At 46.6% G+C, this 20,262-nt stretch overlaps 1 protein-coding gene across 3 annotated transcripts in view; it reads right to left on the bottom strand.

The window, feature by feature from the left end:
- Positions 1-20,262, bottom strand: part of PHACTR1 (phosphatase and actin regulator 1) — a 505,241-nt gene that overhangs the window by 6,367 nt on the left and 478,612 nt on the right. For all 3 annotated transcript variants that reach the window (XM_057700185.1, XM_057700184.1, XM_057700183.1), the window contains 2 exons: positions 7,980-8,035; positions 3,115-3,176 (listed from right to left, as the gene is read on the bottom strand). In XM_057700185.1, coding sequence (XP_057556168.1) covers positions 3,115-3,176; positions 7,980-8,035 — 118 coding nt within the window. The remainder of the gene's footprint in view (positions 1-3,114; positions 3,177-7,979; positions 8,036-20,262) is intronic.

Below are 20,262 nucleotides of genomic sequence, written 5' to 3'. Positions count from 1 at the left end.
GCTGCTCCCCACCGGCCAAGGGAGGAAAGGCCTGGGGATCAGAGGCCTGTTAGGCACTGGTCCCTTGTCTAGACGCTGGGTAGCTTCCCCCCAGAGTGGTTCCAGCCTGTCCTGAGGTGGCCCTCATTTCCCTGGGACAGGGCATTTTGGCATCGGTGGTAGGCTGTTGCAGGAAACGAGGTTTCCCAGGCCCTATGGTTGTGGTTGCTGTAAACAAAAAGTGGGGGTCTATTCTGACTCCCAAATGTGAGTGCAAGGAGCACTGTACTGTCATTATAACACATCCAGACATTTACCATAATACCATAGTGAACAAGGACTCCTACTCAAAGCCTCAGTTTGTGTTTCTAATTTACCTTGGGGTTTGGTACTATTTTCTCAGTGTGCCACCACAGGAGAAAGGTTCTTAAAGTCGGAACTTCTAATTTAAATTTCTGGCAGTCATGATCTAGAGTTTACTAACAGCCTGTCTATGGTAAGAGTCTGGAGTGAATAGAAAATTAGAGGGTGACTCTGAAGGTGAGGGACTGTTTTTCATGCTTGAATCCGATGCGTATTAGACACGACCCCTCCAGATCGATAAGGGACCGGGCCCAAGGTCCACCAGGGAGTGAGTGAGGAGGACACCGAGTTCTGCTGGGGGGGTCTCCAACTAACAACCGCCAGGACTCTGCCGTGAGTGGGGGCTCGGGCCCCTGGCTACGTGCAGCTCAGGATCGGCGGCTTTGGCTCACGGCTGGCTCTAGCCTATGGGATACGTGAACCCAAGTTACTTGCCCGGATGTGAAGGAAATAATCTTTGCAGCCAAAGCTGGTTTTCCGGGGATGATGGGCTGGAAGGAGGGGTGGGATGCAGAGGTTGGTACCGTTACGTTTCCATCCATGGCAGCAATAATATCATTTGCAACCAATTACTCAACAAAAGGGTACGTTGAGACCCAAATTCCACTACAACCTGACCCAGGTACATTTCTTCCCTTCCTTCCCTCCTTCTTTCCTTCCTCCCTTCCAGCCAGCCTCTCTCCCATACTTCTTCCCATTTATCCATCTATCCAGCTAGCTGGTGATTTTTTGGAAGTGGGAGGCAGGCATTTATTAAAAGATGAAGCATGTAATTTCTAGGTTAGTCTCAACTTGGCTGAAGAAAATGCCTGGTTTGTGGCCATCAGTGCCCGCTACTGTGTTTTCTTTTTCTCAGTGCCTTAAAATTTAATAATAGAGTGATATTGAGGAAATCCTCAGGCTGAAGGTAAGTAAGTGAAAAGCATCCACCGCCACTGGCATCTGGTCTTGGTGTGGTAAAGGCTCCTGAGGAAGAGAACATGCCCAGGGCCAGGAGATGAGATGGATTCCCTACCTGCTGGCAGGCTCCACATCTCTGTTCACAAAACCAGATGTGAAAGCTACTTCCGGTCTCTCCCTTATAAACAGTTTATCCCATCACTCAAGCTCACTATTTCTAAGTCCCCAAGCCAGTCCCAGGGGAGGCAAATGCTGAAATTACAAGGCAGTTTTCCTGGGAGAAGGAAAGAAAGGTAACCAGGGGGAGGAAGTGGCATTTATCTTGACTTGAGGACCTGTGAAAACCATGGGTTTTGGGGGGGTCCCCACCTAGGGGAGATGGGTGTGGAAAGAAACCCTCTTTCCTCACCCCCTCCTGACAAATTATGCAGTTAGTCAAGTTTTCCCCTGCAAAACCGTATACTTTTTTTAAAGAGATAAGAATTAGGTGTATGTCCAAAAGTCTTTCCCTATTACTAGTTTTTAGCTAGAAACCTGAAAGTTTAGAAGAATTCTGGGATCTCAGCAATCAACTCCAATGAACTTTATGAAAATCTGATAATTTTTTCTGAATGTCCAGACCTTTCTGTATCAGAAACAAGGGGTCATCACCAGTCACCTTCTGATACCCTCGTCATTTCAAGGACACACTTAGAATAATCTAATGCATCTCCTCTGGTCCCCCTCACTACTCAGTCGCAGGAAGAGGGATGCCCTGCTTCCAAAGGCCGCATGGTCTTAAGGATGTAAGGGTCAGACCTTGACTGGAATGAGGGTACCTGGGTAAAGGGAGGGCCCTTGCTCTTGTTCTAGTTTCCCAGCAGGGGACACCAGCCCATCACTGGCTTGCCAGGCCCTTGCTCATCCTGCTCCTTTAATTGGGATGGCGTTTGGCTTGTCACCAGATGTTTGGGATGCTCTAGGGACGAGAAGCTTGAGAAACACAAATCATCCTTTTAATAACTATGATGTTTCAGGATCTCTGAATTCCTTCCTTTGTGTAATATTTCTAGGGACAAAAATCCATTAATAAAATTAATTTTAAAATTAATTTTAATGGGTCTCTTAACTGTCTCTAAGTTTTGAGTACCTTTCTCTCAAGATGGTCCCTGTAGGAGGCCGATTAAAAACACTCTAGTCAGACAGAATATAGTAGTATAACTTCTTTGTCATCAAACTCATCAGCATCCTCCACGAATAGCCTCAAATAAGAGTTTATTATCAGAGGCCACTCAGAATTAGATCCACTTGGGTCTACATCACATTACCAAGCCATCTATTGGGGGAGTTAAAATATATATAAAAATTCCAGCTTTCTGACTTCTATCTAAATGTTTTTCAAACAGCTTCATTACATTTATCAATACTTTTGGCATTTTCCTAATTCGGTAATTCAGACTGGATTTAGCATAATAAATAGTTCTTAGGTTACAGGTCAGGAATAGTATCAGGGGAGACAAGGAAAACTCAGACTTTCCCAGGGTCACAGCAAATAACTGATATATCTGAACTACTGATTTTGATAATGATTTCCAATTGCCAGTTGGGGCTTACAGTGAATTTTTAAAAACAAAATATTCACGGTAGCTGCAAACATAACGCACCTGACATTGAGTTGCTTGGGGAGAGGCTGGTGTCAGCAGGCAAAAGGACTGAGGGTCATGAAGCTGAGGGGACCGCTGGCCCCTGGGAGGTCCAGAAAGCCGCGTGCCCTGACACCCGAGGAGTGGAACCACTGGTGCCACTTCAATAGGCCAGGCAGCTACAAGGCCAACACAGGAGGGAAGGGTGGCCCCCCGTCCTGCCCCAGCTCAGCACCCAGAACCATCTCACCTTTCGAGTTAACCTCCTCTTGATCTCTCTTTTCTCCTCTTGTTCCTCTTGTTCATTCCGAGCTGAAAGAAACATTTAAGACGCTTTAGGTTTTGGCAGCAGTGTTGCACACAGGTGCACCCTCTGAACTTCTGCAGGTTCCAGGCCAAGCAGCTCACAGTTTGAAAAGGAGGAGAGAGTTCCCGTCCCCTACCCTGGCCACCCTTCAGCCCAAGGGGACACTTTCTAAGCTGCCTGCACTGTTTCAAATGGGTGGTGAGCAGGTTGACCTTATTTTATGTCATACGGGGTTTCGAGTCTGTAGGCAGAAATGCTGGGTTGAGGGGTGGAGCTACGCGGCCAGGAGGTAGATCCTGAAAGGGTGGGGTGCCGTTCACAGTGACACAGGCATCCGGGGAGACGTGAGGCTCCCTTCTTTGGACAAGACCTGGGCCTCACGCAACTCTCCCTCAAGCCTCACAATGACCAAAGGGGACTCATTGTGACGTGGCCCTGGTGCCCGGTGCAGATGAAACAGAAGCCAGGCCCTGCAGGGGCGCCGGGCGCCTGCCACCTGCCACAGAGACAAAACTAGGCACGGCTGACACCGAACGCAAGGCTGTGATTTCAAAACGCTCACCTTTCGCGAGCCCTGCTTCCACTAATTCCTTGAATCTTGCAAGAAGTCCACAGAGCGTGTGTGAGGCCACAGAGTGGGGTACAACGGCCTGCATTTAGACTTTTAAGGGGCGTCTCAGGAGAGCAGACTTCAGAGCTTAAACGTTCTCAGCTCAGTATGTGGCGTGACTTAGCACCAGGTGCGTAAAGCGCTGAAGGTAAGAGGGTCTGATAACGGGAACAGAGGTGTGGAGGGCAGAGAACGTGGGCGTATCCAAGTAACGGAAGGACCTTGGGTACCTCGCTTTCCTCCCAGGCCTTGGAATGGAAGCATGGATTGCAGCATAATATTGTCTAACTTGAAGAAAATCATGAACATCAGCCTGGACCCAATGCCTCTAACTTCTCGTCTACTGAACTGAGGATGACATCAGAGAGAGGCCACTCCTGCCACCTGCATTTGGCACAGGCTGCATCAAGAGGGCCCCGGGCCCTTGTTCCCTCATTTTGAAATCACTGTTGTAAATAATGTTTCCATAACTTACCACGTCAGTGCGCACTTGCCATTTGGTGGTGCCAGTACAGGGCAGGTCCTTAAAAGAGGGATCCCCCTTGTGCCCAGAAGTGGGGTCCTCTCGCCCCCTCCTTGCCAGCCTGATGGCAGCAAGCACAGCCTCAGCCGACTCACACTGCAGGTGGCAGCACCTCCCGCCAGGAGGAGCGGTGGTGATTCAGAGCGGAACTCAGGCCCTTGAGTGACACCCCCAGGGGCACAGTTTGGCTGCTGTGACTAACCATGCGGGTCAAGATCTTGGACCAGGGCTGCACCAGAAGTGGCCACATCCTGCCATGGGCCGAGCTCCCCAGGAGTCCCCGCTGCCCTAAACCCCACACGAGAGCTCCTTCCTTTGAAGTGAAAGGTCCTCCCTCCCTCCCACAGAGCTCCTTTTAAAAAATGAGAATTTCTCTTGGATAAACACCCATTCAACTAGTCAGCCATTGCTATCTTAGTATGAACTAATGCATCAGAGATCAACTGGGAGACAGACGCCCAGCCCCAGAAGAAAGGAGCCCCGGACAGCTGTATTCGCAGGTGGGAGGAAGGATGGAAGGAAAAGTCTGTAGTGGGTGGTGGGTGCCCTGGAGGCAGCTCCAGGGCACTGGGTAGAAATGTACAGACTCACAGCATATTAGGGCCAGGAGAGGCCCGAGAGACCACCTAGGATACAGCTCGTGGTTTGGAAACGAGGATAGGAAGGCCCAGGGAGGGTTGAGCGGCCGGCCACACGCTCCATGGCTAATGGCTAATTATATAGTTAGACAAAGAGTCCAGTTCTTTTTCTCGCTCAAACACGCCGCCTCTTGCCCATCACATTTTGCTTGGGGCCGGCCCTCCTCCTCCTCAACACTGGTTCCTGGCCTCAGACTCTACTTGGGACCGCCTCATCCTACAAGGTCCCCTTCCGAGCCATGAAGGTCAACATCCTGTCCAGAGCACGGAGCCCTCATCACCTACGTGTGTTCCTGCCATGAAGGTCAACATCCTGTCCAGAGCACAGAGCCCTCATCACCTACGTGTGTTCCTGCCATGAAGGTCAACATCCTGTCCAGAGCACAGAGCCCTCATCACCTACGTGTGTTCCTGAGGACCCTCTGAGGGGTGGGGGCCCCAAGCTACCAACTATGGAATCTATACCTTTAGTTCAAAGCCATTTACAAACCCAGGGTCACAAATTCTCAAGTTGTGGGGACCAAGACAACCCCATTAGGCAAGTGGGCAGGGAGACCAGGAAAAGCCCTCAAGGTCATCGCCTGCTGCCACCATCAGAGAGCACATTGTGTGCTCAGATGTTCCCAGGGTCTCACTGGCTGCCCAATGGAGCAGGTACCGCCCACAGGGCCGGGTGGGCTTGGACCGGCAAGTCAGACCTGGGCTCACAAAGCTCCACGGCCCAGCCAGGCCGCCCTTGTGGACCTCTCTCCTGCACCCTTGGAGACGTGGTGCGTCCCATGATTTAAAGCCCGGATGATAATTCTCAGAATACGTTGTTTGAGGGTGTTTTCTGACACCACTAAACATTTCTTGTTTAACAATCACAAAAGATTTAAAAAAGAGAAAACCTAATTCGGAAAACAAAGTTCCAGAACTCGGAGAAGAAAAAAAAAAAAAAAAAAAAAGAATCAACAAGAAAAATAAGCTCCTTTCCGACAAGTTTTAAAACTGTGAAACGATGACCCTGTTTGAATTGGTCAAGTGACCCTTCAATTTGCAGCTATTCAAACAGGACAAGATGGAAGAGGCAACAGAACTGTGGGAACAACTTGTAAGCCCTCTGCTCCCCGGAATCTGAGCCCCCATGCTTACTAGACGCAAGTAACTATCTCTAAGACCCGAGTATCTTCCTGGAGAGTGAGAAAAACCTAACTTGAGGGGCCTGCCCCTCACCTCCCATGGATCTGGGCAGATGAGACGTGGGAGCTGGCGCCTTCAGGAAGCCAGGTGAGCTGGGGATTCCCTGCCTTCTCTTTCCAAAACCTCTGCCCCGCCGAGAGAAGCGCTATCTTCTGAAACCTGAACGATGCCCCAGAAGTTTTCAGCTTCTTCACAATTAAGAGTTAGGTTGGGGACCACAGGTACAGGGTGGCCCCGTAAGGAAGTCGTACAGAGATTCCTTCAAAAGACCACAGACCTGTGTGAGGCACATGTGGGGGTGAAGCAGCAGAGGAAGAAGGAAGCATGTTCGCCAGATTTCTGGCTTTAGGAACAAATGGACACCTTTTTGTTTTCCTTTCTCCCTAATGTAGACAATTTATAATGGATCAGGTCTCAAGTTGGGGCAGAAAGGGAGACACACAGGCCACATGCTTCCCCAACCAGGGAAAGCAACTGAAAGAATGCTAATTCTGTTTCACCGCAAAGTAAACTGAGAAACTTTTAAAGGCACCCCCTTGGTGAGGAAGAACAGAGTCATATACACAACTTCCTAGAGATCCAGGAAATAGGGGAGGTGCCCTCAGGACTAGGGAAGGTCAAGGCTGAAAGTAACATCCACCGAGAGGTGAGGGAGTGGCTGCAGCCTGGCACAGGAGGCAGGATGCTGGTGAAGGCACACCACGCAGGTGGGTGCTCTGGGGGGTGGGGTGCTGCAGGCCACGACACCCGCCCCCCCCCACAGCCTCCCCAGGTGAAGTTCAACAGCAAACCTTTTGATGTTGAGCACGTCGCAAGACCACAATGAGGAAGGGGAGAAAAGTAAAAGCAAGAACATTATTGTTTGGCTGACGTGGAAATGCCCAGCCACTCACACAGAGGCCTTCACATGACTGGGGGGTGTGTGTGTCTGTTTGTGCATGCATAACACAGCAGGGCTGTAAAACGCTGCATAGCATATATTCCTCTTTACTGGAGAGAATCAGAAGGGGACGGGTGTGTGGGAAGAAAGAGGCTGAATTAAACCAAAAATATCTGTTGACCATCTAGAGGGCAGTGTTGGTGAGGGTGTCGTGCAATGAAGCTGAGAGGTTTTCTCTTGCAATTACTGGATATCTCCCCCTGAACTGGGGCATAGTGGTGGCTGCCCTTGAGATGCTTCAAGGCTCCAAACCACATGGAGTTTCTGTACATATTCAAATATCTCTGTGTCCTGAACCAAACAAAAGGCTCGTTTATTTTTTCTGTCCACAGACATAGTGACAGCGAGTTTTCTTGAATGAGAGCTCAGGCAGCCGCACTCACGGCCAGTGGTGGGAGGCCTAAGAGGAGGCCAGAAAGGATTTCCACTTGGAAATGCTTTCTTAGACTTCACATTGAACGCTCAGAGGGAGGGGGTATTTTATCACCAGCAGCCAGCTGCGGCAAAAAGTCACATTTTCTGCTTCTGGTTTTCAAACGGCTATTTTCCCTACTTTAGCCGTCAATGTCACATTGGCAGTTTTGAAAGCCAATTTGGGTTTAAAGGTGACCCCAACTCTCATTTAATAGTAAGTTCTCTTGCTCAAACTTTTCAGCTCCTCTGACTCTGCAGCCACTACAGGACAGGTTCTTCGTATAGACCTTGAGCCTCTCATGAACCAAGTGGAATTGAATTTGCTGTCTCTGTGGGGACCCTGCCTCCTATGTCCTAACACACAAGGGTGGGGCCTCCAGCACCAGAGAGGGTCTCGCTCATTTCCACACAAGCATACGGGAGAAGCCCCGTGCCCTGCCACCAAACAACAACCAAAGCCACCACGAAACATCAGCATTTGCCCCGGGCTCCGTCACTCACGTTTCAAAATGTTCCTCTGCTCCAACTCCTCTGCAGTCGGCCTCTGGCTCAGTCGCCTGCGGAAAAAATCCAGGAAAAGTTTTTGGACCATATCATAGCCTTCTTGGGTCATTAATCTCCCCGGCCGTCGCAGATACATGAGGCAGAGTCAGTGGCTGGGGTCCCTGTTCCATCCTGTGCTCTGAAGGACTGACGCTCACCACCACCTCCTCTTCAGTTCCTCAATTTCAACCCCAGGAAGGGCACCCGACGTGATGTCACGTGGAGCTGACCCTCCTCCCTCCTCCTGCCATCGGCCCCTCCCCAGCCCTGTTCCTCCAGGCCTCCAGGCCCGTGGACTCTCATCACAGAAGTCCCTTTCTTTCACTGGGGCCTCCTAACTTCCGAGTGTGGCCTCTGCCTTTCTCCCCTGACCCCGAGGCTAGAGCTTGCCTCTTACCATGTTTGTGCAGACTCAGAACACAAAGAGGCTCACGGCCCCAGGGAGATGGGAGAGAGCAAGTCTGTCTGCAAAGAACAATAGCTGCTCTTCTGGTCCCCACCCATCACCACCAGAGCCTTATTAGACACAAGATGACAAATTAGCAGGAACAGAAATGACACTCTTGGTGCCGGCACGTAATTTAGCCACAACAAGTGAAGCATCACAGCCAGGATGTGAACTTGCTATGACGCAACAGCAGGGGCGGGTGCAGACAATGGGCGGGCACCACGTAGGCTCAGAAGTCGCCAGAGAATGGGAAGGACACCAAAGAGGAGACTACGTGTTCTTAGAGATGCTTTTGTGGATCTGACTCCAAAGGCAAGGGAAACAAGAGCAAAAGCAAGTGGAACTACATCATACTAAACAGCTTCCGCACAGCCAAGGAGATTATCATCAGAACAAAAAGGCACCCTATGGAATGGGAGAAGATAACTGCAAATCATATATCCGATAAGGGGTTAAAATCCAAAATATATAAAGAGCTAATGCAACTCAATGACAACAAAAAACAACCCGATTAAAAAACGGGCAGAGGATCTGAATAGACACTGTTCCGAAGGAGATATACAGATGGCCAATAGGCACATGAAGTGACGTTCAACATCACTAATTACCAGGCAAATGAAAACCAAAGTCACAACTGGATATCGCCTAATACGTCAGAATGCCTACCATCAAAAAGACCATACAAAACAATGCGGGCAAGCACGTGGAGGAGAGGGAACCCTAGACCCTAGTGCGCTGTTGGTGGGAATGTCAATTGGTGCAGCCACTATAAAAAACAGTATGCAGATTCCTCAAAAAATTAAGAATAGAACTGCCCCAGCTACTCCACTTCTGGGTATTTATCTGAAGAACAGGAAAACACTAATTTGAAAAGATATCTGCACCCCCATGTTCACGGCACCGTTATTTACGCCAGCTAAGATATGGAAATGACCTCAGTGTCCACTGATACCTGGATGGATAAAGAAGATGTGGTACGTATACACAATGGAATACTACTCAACCATAAAAAGGAACGAAATCTCGCCGTGTGCCACAACATGGATGTTATTATTCTAGGTGAAGTATTATTCTAGGTGAAATGAGTCACACGAAGAAAGACAAATACCATATGATTTCACTCCTACTGGAATCTAAAAATACCCCAAACGAACACACACAATGAAACAGAAACAAACTCACAGATACAGAGGGGACAGGGACTTGTGGGGGTGGAGGGGGCTCAGCTGTACAGTGACGGATGGTAACTAGACCTGGGTGGTGCTCACACCGTAGTGCATACAGATGCTGAATTACAATGTTGTAGGTCTGAAATTTATATTTTAAAAAAAAGAAAGAAAAAGGAGAACTATACGCCCGGATGAAGTTCCAGGAATGATTGCACAATGGGCCTCAGCATCACAGGGACGTTTGTACGCAGGGAGTCAAAAATTACCCGCACTCTGGCTGTAGACGTTACAGAAGTTTTAATATAACCAGGGTGCAGATAATTTTTGACTCACCTTCGTATTTCCGAGGCTCTTGAAAATTATTTAACAACCCTGCAATTAATTACTGAGCATTCTACTTCCCTCATTGGGATGAGGTGTGTGTGAGATGAGAAAATTGCGGAAGGGGTCTGAGGGTCCTCCGAGTTCTCCAGTGGGACTAAGGGGTATAAAAGAGGGCTGTCCTAACAGCAGAGGTTATCGTCCCTGCCCAAACATCGGCAGCTAGTGTCTATTGTTGGCAAGATGTTTACATCACAGATGCTGAAGAGAGACCCAGAGTGAAAACAAAAAGTCCACGAAGTGCCAAGTATAACTACTTTAAATCCATTGCTCACTGAGAGTTGATTCTGTGATTCCCCGATATCATCACCACATAGGCTGTCGATAGGGAATGACACTTGATGCTAGAGAAAGGAATTTTGATCAGATACCTGTCTGCAAACCCCACAGCACCCTGGAAACTGCTGGAAATGGTATTCCAAAGTTTTTAAGTTTATAAGAACGTTTTCACATCTATTACTTCATTTTCTTCTCAAAACACCCCCTGAAGGCATTATTTATCTGCATTGATAAGGGCCAGCTGGGTATTTGGAAATTCACAATCTCGGAGGTTCTAAATTTGGAGTCCGCAGTCTTCCCGTCCTTTCTACAACAGCATTCTCACACTGTAGGAGGGAACTTGAGATTACACAGTTGAGCAAGCTGGCGTCATAGGTCTGGAATGCAGCTCCTAACTCCACTTAGAATGAGTTTCTTAAAGGCTTGGCCTCACCTTTCAATTTATTTTCCCCAAGGATACTGGTTTCTTTCGTAGGGATGCACAGCCACCTTCATGACACTGCTTAGTAAAACCCAGGTCTTACATGAAGCTAGGGTTTGGGGGCAGTGTGTTTTGAAGAAGCCCTCCAGATTTAAGGGGGAACTTGCATCTCAGGAGGGGAGGCAGTGTTTTGGAATCTTATCCCAGAAGTGTCTGTAGAAGGTTCGCTCACTGGCCTGTACTAAGCAGCCCATCAATCCCAAGACCAGACAGATGCATTGCCTGGTTCTATGCTGGCCTTTCTGTTTTTGTTTTTCGTGTGTCATGTTTGGAGGGGACAAAACAACGAGTGACTGAACTCTAACTAGAGAAAATTCTGCTATTAACTAGGCAGCCTTATCACTAAACACACCTCATTTCAAATGAGGCCCTCTATTTATGTTTCATTTCTCTTGAAAGGGTCTGAGACCATCCAGGCTAATCATAGCTATAAAATGCAGCTAAACCCTCCCAAAGGGCATGTGCTATAATTAGCTGTTTTGACTTTGAAAATGAGATTCGGCAGGAAAATGATATTGTGGCTTAATGACAAACTGCTAAACAGCTCAGGAGTTAGGGGACCTGAGTTCTACTCCTGGCTCTGCTCTGAACCCACCTGGACAAGGTATTGGACCCACTCAGCCCCATGTTCTTTTCTCTGCAAATAACAGGAGTAATTGAATAAGCTAATGCTGATGTGCAGTCATGGTTCTAAGAAATGCATGTATATTATTTCATTTAACCTTCAGGTCAGCCCCTAGAGGCAGTACGATCGGCACTTCCATTGTACAAAGGGGGAAACTGAGGCACAGAAAGTTGTATACTTTGCCCTGGGTCACAGAACTAGCACAGGACAGAGCCAGGAATTAAACCCAGGCACCCTGCCTCTGTAGTCTGAATACTCTTAACCAGTGTATTAGTTTCCTACTGCTGCTGTAACAAAGTATCACAAATTTAGTGACGTAACACAAATTATTTTACAGTTCTGGAGGTTAGAAGTTTGGAATGTGTGTCTGTGGGCTAAGATCGAGGGGTCAACAGAGCTGCATCCCTTCTGGAGGAAGGGGAGAATCTGTTCCCTTGCCTTCTTCAGCTTCTAGAGGCCGCCTGCCTTCCCTGTGCCTCTTCCAAGCCAGCAGTGTCCATCTTCCAATCTCGGACTGACCCCCCTTCCTTCCTCTTGTAAGGATTCTTGTGATAACACTGAACCCACCCAGATAATCCAGGAAAATCTGCTCAACTCAAGATTCTTAATTACAGCCTTGATGTCCCTTTTGCTATAGGTTACAGGTTCATAAATTTGGGGATTAGGGCACGGATGTCTTGGGCAGGGGGTTGACATTCTGTCTACCACAACCATGATACTCTACTAGTCAGAAACTGCAAACTGATGTCTAGTGGGTTGGATTTGATTCTGAAAGTTCTCCTTGCTCAGAGGCTAAAGTTTTTTGGTTTTTTTTTTTCCCCACCTGAATGCCTTTATACAGGGTATGCGCTTTCTAGTTAGCCCGGTCCCTAGCACTCACTCAGATAATACCTGTCCTGCTTGCTTTCTTTCCAGTTATTCCTGGTCCCTGTGGGCTTCTGAGTTTGAGACCCCTGGATGAGATCATCAAGTCACAAGAATCTCAACTTCTGTTTCCCTTCTTTCATCCACCAATCCACCCAACATTGACTAAGAACCTCACCGAGGACTGAGCACTGATAGTTCTTACGGAGCTCACAGCCTAGAAGTGCACGTTAGCGATGAAAATTTGCATGTTAAAACTGGAGCCAAGCTTTTCAGGAGCTAGTCTACAATAGAATACCCTCAAAATGACCAGCAACTAGGGCATGATTTAGACTCTCATCACAATTTAGAAGGCACTACAGACTCTGGCAGTGTCTCAGCTTGGCTAGCAAGAGGGTCAGACAAAAACAAATCAGCAGATGTGTGCAAGGAGGGCTGGGCGCTAGGCAAAATTGTGAAGGGGATCATGTTTTTATTGGGGTTCTGCCTTCCAGACCCTTCCCCTCTCAGGTTCTTAGAATTATGTCATCACTCTTCCTATGTCATTCCTGTCAAAACCGGTTCTTAAAACAGATGCTATATACGTAGCCACATTCAAATGTCAATTCATTCATCCATTTCACAAATTACTGAGTGCCAGCTCTGCGTTGGGCGGGGGTCTAGTGATGAGCAGGAACAGATCAGGGTCCTGCCCTTCTGGAATTTAGAGACTGCAAGGGGCTGGGAGAAGTAGTCATTCATCACACAGTCACTGGGGGGAGCATAAATTAGGAGTTTGGGATTAATATATACACACCACTATATATAAAATAGGTAACCAACAGGGATCTACCTATATATATGTTCATATATATATATGTATATAAAACAATCATTTTGCTGTGTATCTGAAACACAATATTGTAATTCAACTACATTTCTTTTTTTTAATTTAATTTTTTATTTTATACTGGAGTACAGTTGATTTACAATGTTGTGTTAGTTTCAAATATACAGCAAAGTGATTCAGTTATGTGTGTGTACATATATGTGTGTGTATATTTATATACATATATATATCCATTATTTTTCAGATTCTTTTCCCATACAGGTTATTACAGAATATTGAGTAGAATTCCCTGCGCTACACAGTAGGTCCTTGTTGATTATCTACTTCAACTATATTTCAATAAAAATTTTTTTAAATTACCAAAAAATTCAAAAATGAAAAAAATTCACATAGTCATAGAAATAAGTATAAAACTCTAGTAAGAGCTTCCATGGTAGGCATCTGGGGCAATGATACTGGGGTCTGACAAAATTAGGAGGTCAGGAAAGGCTTCCCAGAGGAAGTGACACTGTGTCCAGATGTGGAGGATGGAGGAAGCTGGGCTGCTGGAGCAGATAGAGCAAGGGGAAGAAGGATGGTGGGAAACGAGCCATGAGCCAGGCCGTGTGCCCGTGGAGGCCATGTAAAGGAATTTGATCTTCTCTCAAGGAGCAATGTGAAGCCACTGAAGAGTTCACATTCTAGGGAAGGTAAGGGGAGGAACAAGAGAACATTTCAGATTTACAACAGGTCGCATTGTTTGCTGTATGGAGAATGGGTTGGGACATCCAAGAGGCAGTTTGAATAGGAGCCTCAGAGGCTATTGCACACCTGGTAGAGGATGATGGACACCTGGGCTAGGCTATGACGGTAGATGTGCAAGTTCTTAGGGAGTCAAGTTGAGAGACCATGGAGACACAGCCTCTATGGACAGAGGGGGATGGAGAAGGTGTTACCGGGTATCACTTAGGTTCCATAACTTACACAGCTGGACTGATGGCTATGCCACTCACTGAGAAGGCAGGGACACTGGGAGGGAACGGAGGCGTTTCGGGGAGTCGGGGGAAGGAGAAAGGGAACCATGAGTCTGAGTTTGGATCTGCTGAGTCAGAATGATTTTGAATCGTCAGAGTGGACATGTCCAGCAGGCAGCTGGATATACTGCACTCAGTGCAGAGGAGAGAGCTAGGCCAGTGGTAGAAATTTGTGGCTAGTTTGCAATATAGATAATATTTGAATCCAGGGGTATGGAGAGAGCAGAGAATGAGAAGAGGAGAGGACTTGGGCTGGAGCCTTACAGAATTCCAATATTTAATGCTCAGTTTAAGGAAGACAAACTTGTCAAGGAGTTGGAGGAGGGGCAGCACACGGAGGCAGGATGAAAACTAGAACATGGCATCCTGGAGGTAGAGGAAGAAGATGGGCTGATGCAGCTGAGGCCTGGAAAGACTGCCCCCTGGGTTTAGCACAGGGGAGGTTGTAAGTGAGCTGCCCTAGAGCTCTTTCGGGGGTGGTGGGAACAGAAGCCAGGCTGGAGTGGGTGAGAACAGAGGTGAGAAAATGGACACAACAAGTAGGGAGGACTCTTCCGTGAAGCCTGGCTTTCAAGGGGCCAGAGAGTTGGAGGTGAAGCAGCTTATATGTTATAATTTGTTTTTTTTTAAAGGAAAGAATCCAACTTATAGTTTATAGTGTGTTTTTTTTTAATGGAAAGAATTCAGATTAAGTGGTAGTGGTGGTGAGAAGCTAAATGTATAAGGAGGGAGAAGGCCCCAAGGACAGTGCAGGAGTCCTGAGAAGGCACGAGGCTCTGGGATTTAAGGGGCAGAGAAAACCTTATCTTTCAAATGGAGGAGAGACAGCTCTTCACCGTGACACGAGAATGGAGGAATAAGTGTGTTTTATGGAGGTTTCTATGTTTGGTATTGGAATTTTAAAATGCATTCCCAACTGATGGCTTTTACTCTTCCAAGTTGGAAAGATGACTTACATTAGTTTAAAATAAAGATGACTTACATTAGTTTAAAATATTACTTTTCCTTGAAGGATTTGTCTTTGAACAGAGTCGAATTCACAAAGCAAAGGGATAAAGCTGCAGCTTCAGAATTCTAGTCATCAGAACTTTAGAGGAGAGCCCAGGGCAGCCTGCCATCTTCACCAAGTAAAGCTGCCATCTGCTTTGGTTCCTTTTAAGATCTACCAAGTGTAGAAGTATTGGTTAACAGCACAGCACAATTACTGCATTAATGAAATCAGTTTTATGAATAACCCCGAGAAGCTAATAGTTCCAAGAATAAAAGTAGAGATGCCTTCTAAATGCACTGAATATCTTACATTATCCTCACCTTGGTAGATTTAAGTAATTGTATCTGATTACTCAGACTAACATTAAATTAAAATTTCTCCTGATTCTATATTTAGACATGACCATTCATATGCGAGATGACACAGGAAAATCCCTTCTGGGGAATTAAACTTTTACATAAAATGAATTATCCAAAAGTAAAACCTTAACGTCCTTGCAAGTGATCTATTTAACTAGCTCTGCTATTATATATGTGACCCCTAGTTTATACAACATCTTCGAGCAGCAAGATGGTTTCCGCGCCTCAAATGACTTCCTCTTTACCATGGACCACGGCTAAGAGATTTCCATTGCTGTGAACTGAAAAATCACTGACTCCCATTTAAATGCCACTTGCCATCCATTGCCACATACAAGCCTTTCTTTCTTTCAAAATGTAAGATCTTTTTATCACTCTGAACAACTCCTTCTGTACCACTGACCATGGGGAAGCGTAAACAAACTAACATTTTTCTGTGAAGCAAACCAACCAACCCCAAACAAATGGCACTTGGGGATGGCCTTGGAAGGAGGAGACTGCTAGCAAAGGCAGCGGCAAAATGCTTTAAACATATGACGAGCAGGGGAGAGCTGTCTCTGAGCATTACAGCATCTCCCCAGAGAAGTGACACAACCCTTGTAGGTTTTGCTGGTCTGACTCGACGCCAGCAGGGATTCGTTCTGCGGCACGGATGTCGTGAGCCTCCTGCAGGCTTTGGAACAGCAAGGTCACAGCTTTCATTAGTATTTACAACTGCTTATTGTTTTGAGGGCCCTGATTTTAAAGTCTGGATCTCTGAAGCTCTATCTGCATTTCAGGAAAAAAGAAAACCAGAATTGACTTTGGTTTGTTTGCTGCATCTCAGCCCCTGAGGGAAGTACCTGCCTTTTCAGACAGATGGAAAGAGAAAAGGCAAAGGTCCTCTTTCCTAAGAGAGGAGGAGATGGGGGTTTTCCAACAGATGCCCTAGATGGGAAATAGAACAAAGGGCGACAGGCATGGTGGGGCCAGGGAAAGGGGAGAGGCGCTGAATTCTGTCCCCTGCACCTTCTTTGGAGTCTTTCCCTAGGACCTATCAGTGCCATGTGGGCTGTGGCATTTCTGGCTGGTGCTAGTCATCACTACATCGCCAGTTCCTAGGAGACCACCTAGGAGGACATAATAGGTGCTTATTTAGTAATTATTTAACCCAGATTCTACCAGTTCTGATGCCACACATGCTCCTTGGATGATGTCATCAACACTCACGACTTTGGTTAACATCTACATGCCAATGACTCCAGATTCTATACCCTTAACCATACTTTTGAGTTCCAGACCACCCTTCCAACTGCCTTCTTAGACTCCTACAGACCAAATTCAAAGGGTCCCAAAGGAATTAATTTATCTTCTTCCCCTGCTGTGCAGTTAGTTTTGCCAACTGGACAAATTATTTTGTCCACCAGTAATATTCCCACTGCCCAGGAAACTGGGAATCATCCCCTCTGTCCTTTACCCTTGGCAGCCACTCAACCACCAAGTCCAAACCATCTCTCCTTCCATCCCACCACCTCCCCCTCTGGAAAACAGGCCATCAGCATCTCTCCCATGCTGCCAGCCTATCTTCTTTCACCCCAGACGGAATGGTCTTTCTAAGGGGTAAATCTGATCATTCCACTTCCTGCTTGAAAGCTACGCACACCTTCCTGGTGCCTGCAGGAGGGAGCCAAACACCCAACGTCCTATAAGATTCTTTGTGATCTGGCTGCTTGCCAAGAATCACCCCCATCCTGTCCTTTAGACACAATCACCTCCTCTTGGCGCCTTCCCGATTTACATGCCCTTCCTTGTATCTAAATATTCTTTCTCTTCCTCTTTGTCTGGCTAACTGACAATAATCCCCAAAGAATGCAGCTTAAACCTCAAATATCACTTCCTCTGTTCACCGGCCTTTTGCTTAAGGTGCTTTTACAGTCGGTGACAACAGTCCTATATCTCCCGTATCCTGGTACTTGTTATTCCTCCATTATTGTCCATCCTGTCCACTGGAGCCCAGAGCTTAAGCTTTGTGAGGCGGGGCCACACGTGCCCCATCCACCACCAGGGCTGCTTCACCAGCGTATGACCTGGGCAGCTGCATAGAGGCCCGCACCCAGAAGGGTCCTGTGCTTGGAGTTTAATGCTCTTGAGGTCTCAACAGCCCATCACAATCTGGCTTCTGTCCACACCACTCTATTGTGCTGGTTTTCAAGCAGGGACGACTGTGCCCCCACCCAGGTACATTTGGAAATGTCTGGGGACATTTTTGGTTGTCATGATGGGGGAGGATGCCTTTTCTGATTCTACCAGCAGAACTCATCACGCCCTCTGCTGTGTGCCTCCATCTTGACCATGCCTCACCTGTCACACTGATAATATCCATTTACACGAAGATCTCAATTAGATCACGAATGCGTGAAAGGTACAAGTTAGCTCTTGTTTATCTCTGTGCTTCTAGACTTAGTACAGCACCTGGCACGTGGAAGAGACAGGTAATAATACTTCTGCCCTGTCGCAGTGCCCATGGGGATGACCAGAGCCCTGGGCTTGCGTGACAGCATTCCTACTCTGGGAGAGGTTCCTCTGGGAAGCTGGGCAACAGTTGCCTTTTACACCTCAGTCCTCTGCCCTCTACCTTTTCTCTCTGCAAACCAGGCAGCCAGACTTCTAAAACTGTTGATCCACACAGCCAACTCCTTCTAGGAATTTCAGCCAATTACTTTCCATTTCTCCCCCTCCTCATCATTCCCCTCAAGCTATTAACCAACAGCCTGGCTACAGCATAAGAAAGAGCACAGACTGGGGAACATGGACTGGGATTTGGAGCCCTGCTCCCTGGCCTGCGTCCACCCTTAGCTAGGAGACCCCTTGGATACATCACATTGCTTTCCCTCTCTCTGTGCCCGCGTTTCACCGAATGACAAACAGCTGTAACAGCAATCTAGCCTGAAAGAAGCAAACGAGAACAAGACGTGAAAGTCCCCTTTAGAAATAAGTATAAAGTGTGACACGCTATTTTTGGTAACTTGAAAAAAATCTCTCACCTCAACTGGATAAACCAGTTCCACTTAAGAGAGAAATGGTTTTGGCTTTATCCACTGGAGGCTGTGGCTCCAATGTGAGGCCCTGTGGCAAAGATGAAGTATTGTAGGTAATAAAAATCAGTAAAAACACTGGAATAACACTAGTCGTGTTGAGTTGAAATCAGTTTGGGAAAAACAATGGGACTTATGTGAGTTGCACAGCATCAAACCCATTAAAAAAACAAACAGTACAAAAACTGAGCGCCTACAGAGTGAATACTTTTAGTGTTATTAAGATTATGAGCCATAAGCCCCAAACGAGCAATCAGGAAGATTTCACTTTATCTTTGTTACAATAGAAATTAATGAAGTCTAAGAACATACTCATCTCAATAAGGCAACGTTTACATGAAGAATCAACCAAAAGAAATGTTAAAACAATGTGATATCAAAAGATAAGGAATGTGGACATAAAAGTAAATGTCCTCTACTCTACTTTCAAGTGGCTGAGGAGATTTGGTCACCTTTAGCTTAATCTTATCTGTCTGTCCATCCATCCATCTGTCCACGCACCCATGCATCTGCCTGTTCACGAGTGAGTCTGTCCTTCATCCATCCGTCCATCACATACCAGACAATGGTCCAGGCCTTCAATCAGAGCCAAGTACAACAACAATGTTAACAAGAATAACTGTGTGATGTGATAAAGTTCTACCATCAAATATATACTGTGTTTTATCTTCTGTCCTTAGTTGCTCCCTGAAACATAAAAACTGAAATTCGGCCTTTGCCTTTTTTTTAATCCTTCAATAGATAGCTCTACTGGGCTTCTATTAGAAAAGTTAACATTCTTTTATAGGATGTTTTTTAATAACCTTCCATCAGAGTCTTCAACAAGTTTAATCAAGGCAAAAGACTAAGAGTGAGGTAAAACAAGTGCGTCAGTACAGCCCCTAAGTACTACACCTCACTAGTCAAGTGGGAACAAAAAAAAATCCTCAAGTTGTAACTTCAGGCTCATCCTTGGTCCTCTTCCTATAGCATTTCATCTATTTTCCTGATCTCTGCCATTTCCATGGTTTATGAGTCAGTGGTTCTCAGTCTTGTAGCACATGAGAATAACCTATATTACCTTGAAAAATACCAATGGCTGGGTCACATTCTTGCCCAGTTACATCAGAATACCTAAGGGTAAAGCTTGGGCACTGATGTATACGTTTTAAGGCTTCCCAGGTCATTTTTCAACAGTAGCTTGGAACTCCTTAACCGTGCGAATTCCTGGGCTCCAGATCTACTGACTCAGGAACCCTGGGAAGGAACCCCGCAGTCTGTATTGTTTTAACGCAGGTCATGGCCACATAGGGATCTTCAGGAGATCTGCACGCATATTCACGTGTGAGAACAAAGGCACAGGCACCTGGATATTCTTTTCTTAACTTCAGCCTTACCTAGGTACCCCTGTACTTACTTCTTTAAAGAATATTGCTTCTGATGAACAGATCTCTGGAACAAGGACAAAAAAGTGATTCAAACGAAGAGAGGAAGCTCTGGGGTTCACTGCTGAGTGACTGTCCTGGACAATATCATGGTTAGGTTGACGTGTGCAGTCTAGACAATACAGAAACGTCACAAGAATATATACTTATTCATCCACAAAATACTGTGGTTCCAGATTTCCCCAATACCTTGCCTTGCTGGGCCTCAATAAACAACACCTTTGATTACTTTCCAAAGCAGGGCAAGGGATGGAGAGCTGGAAGTAGGTCCCATAATGCGTCTTCTCATGCCTGCTCTGACTGC

Source organism: Hippopotamus amphibius, chromosome 11 (assembly GCF_030028045.1).
Source record: "Hippopotamus amphibius kiboko isolate mHipAmp2 chromosome 11, mHipAmp2.hap2, whole genome shotgun sequence".
Lineage (NCBI taxonomy): Eukaryota > Metazoa > Chordata > Mammalia > Artiodactyla > Hippopotamidae > Hippopotamus > Hippopotamus amphibius.
Note: the sequence above shows the minus strand (reverse complement) of the source record. Positions and strands in the feature narration are given on the sequence as shown.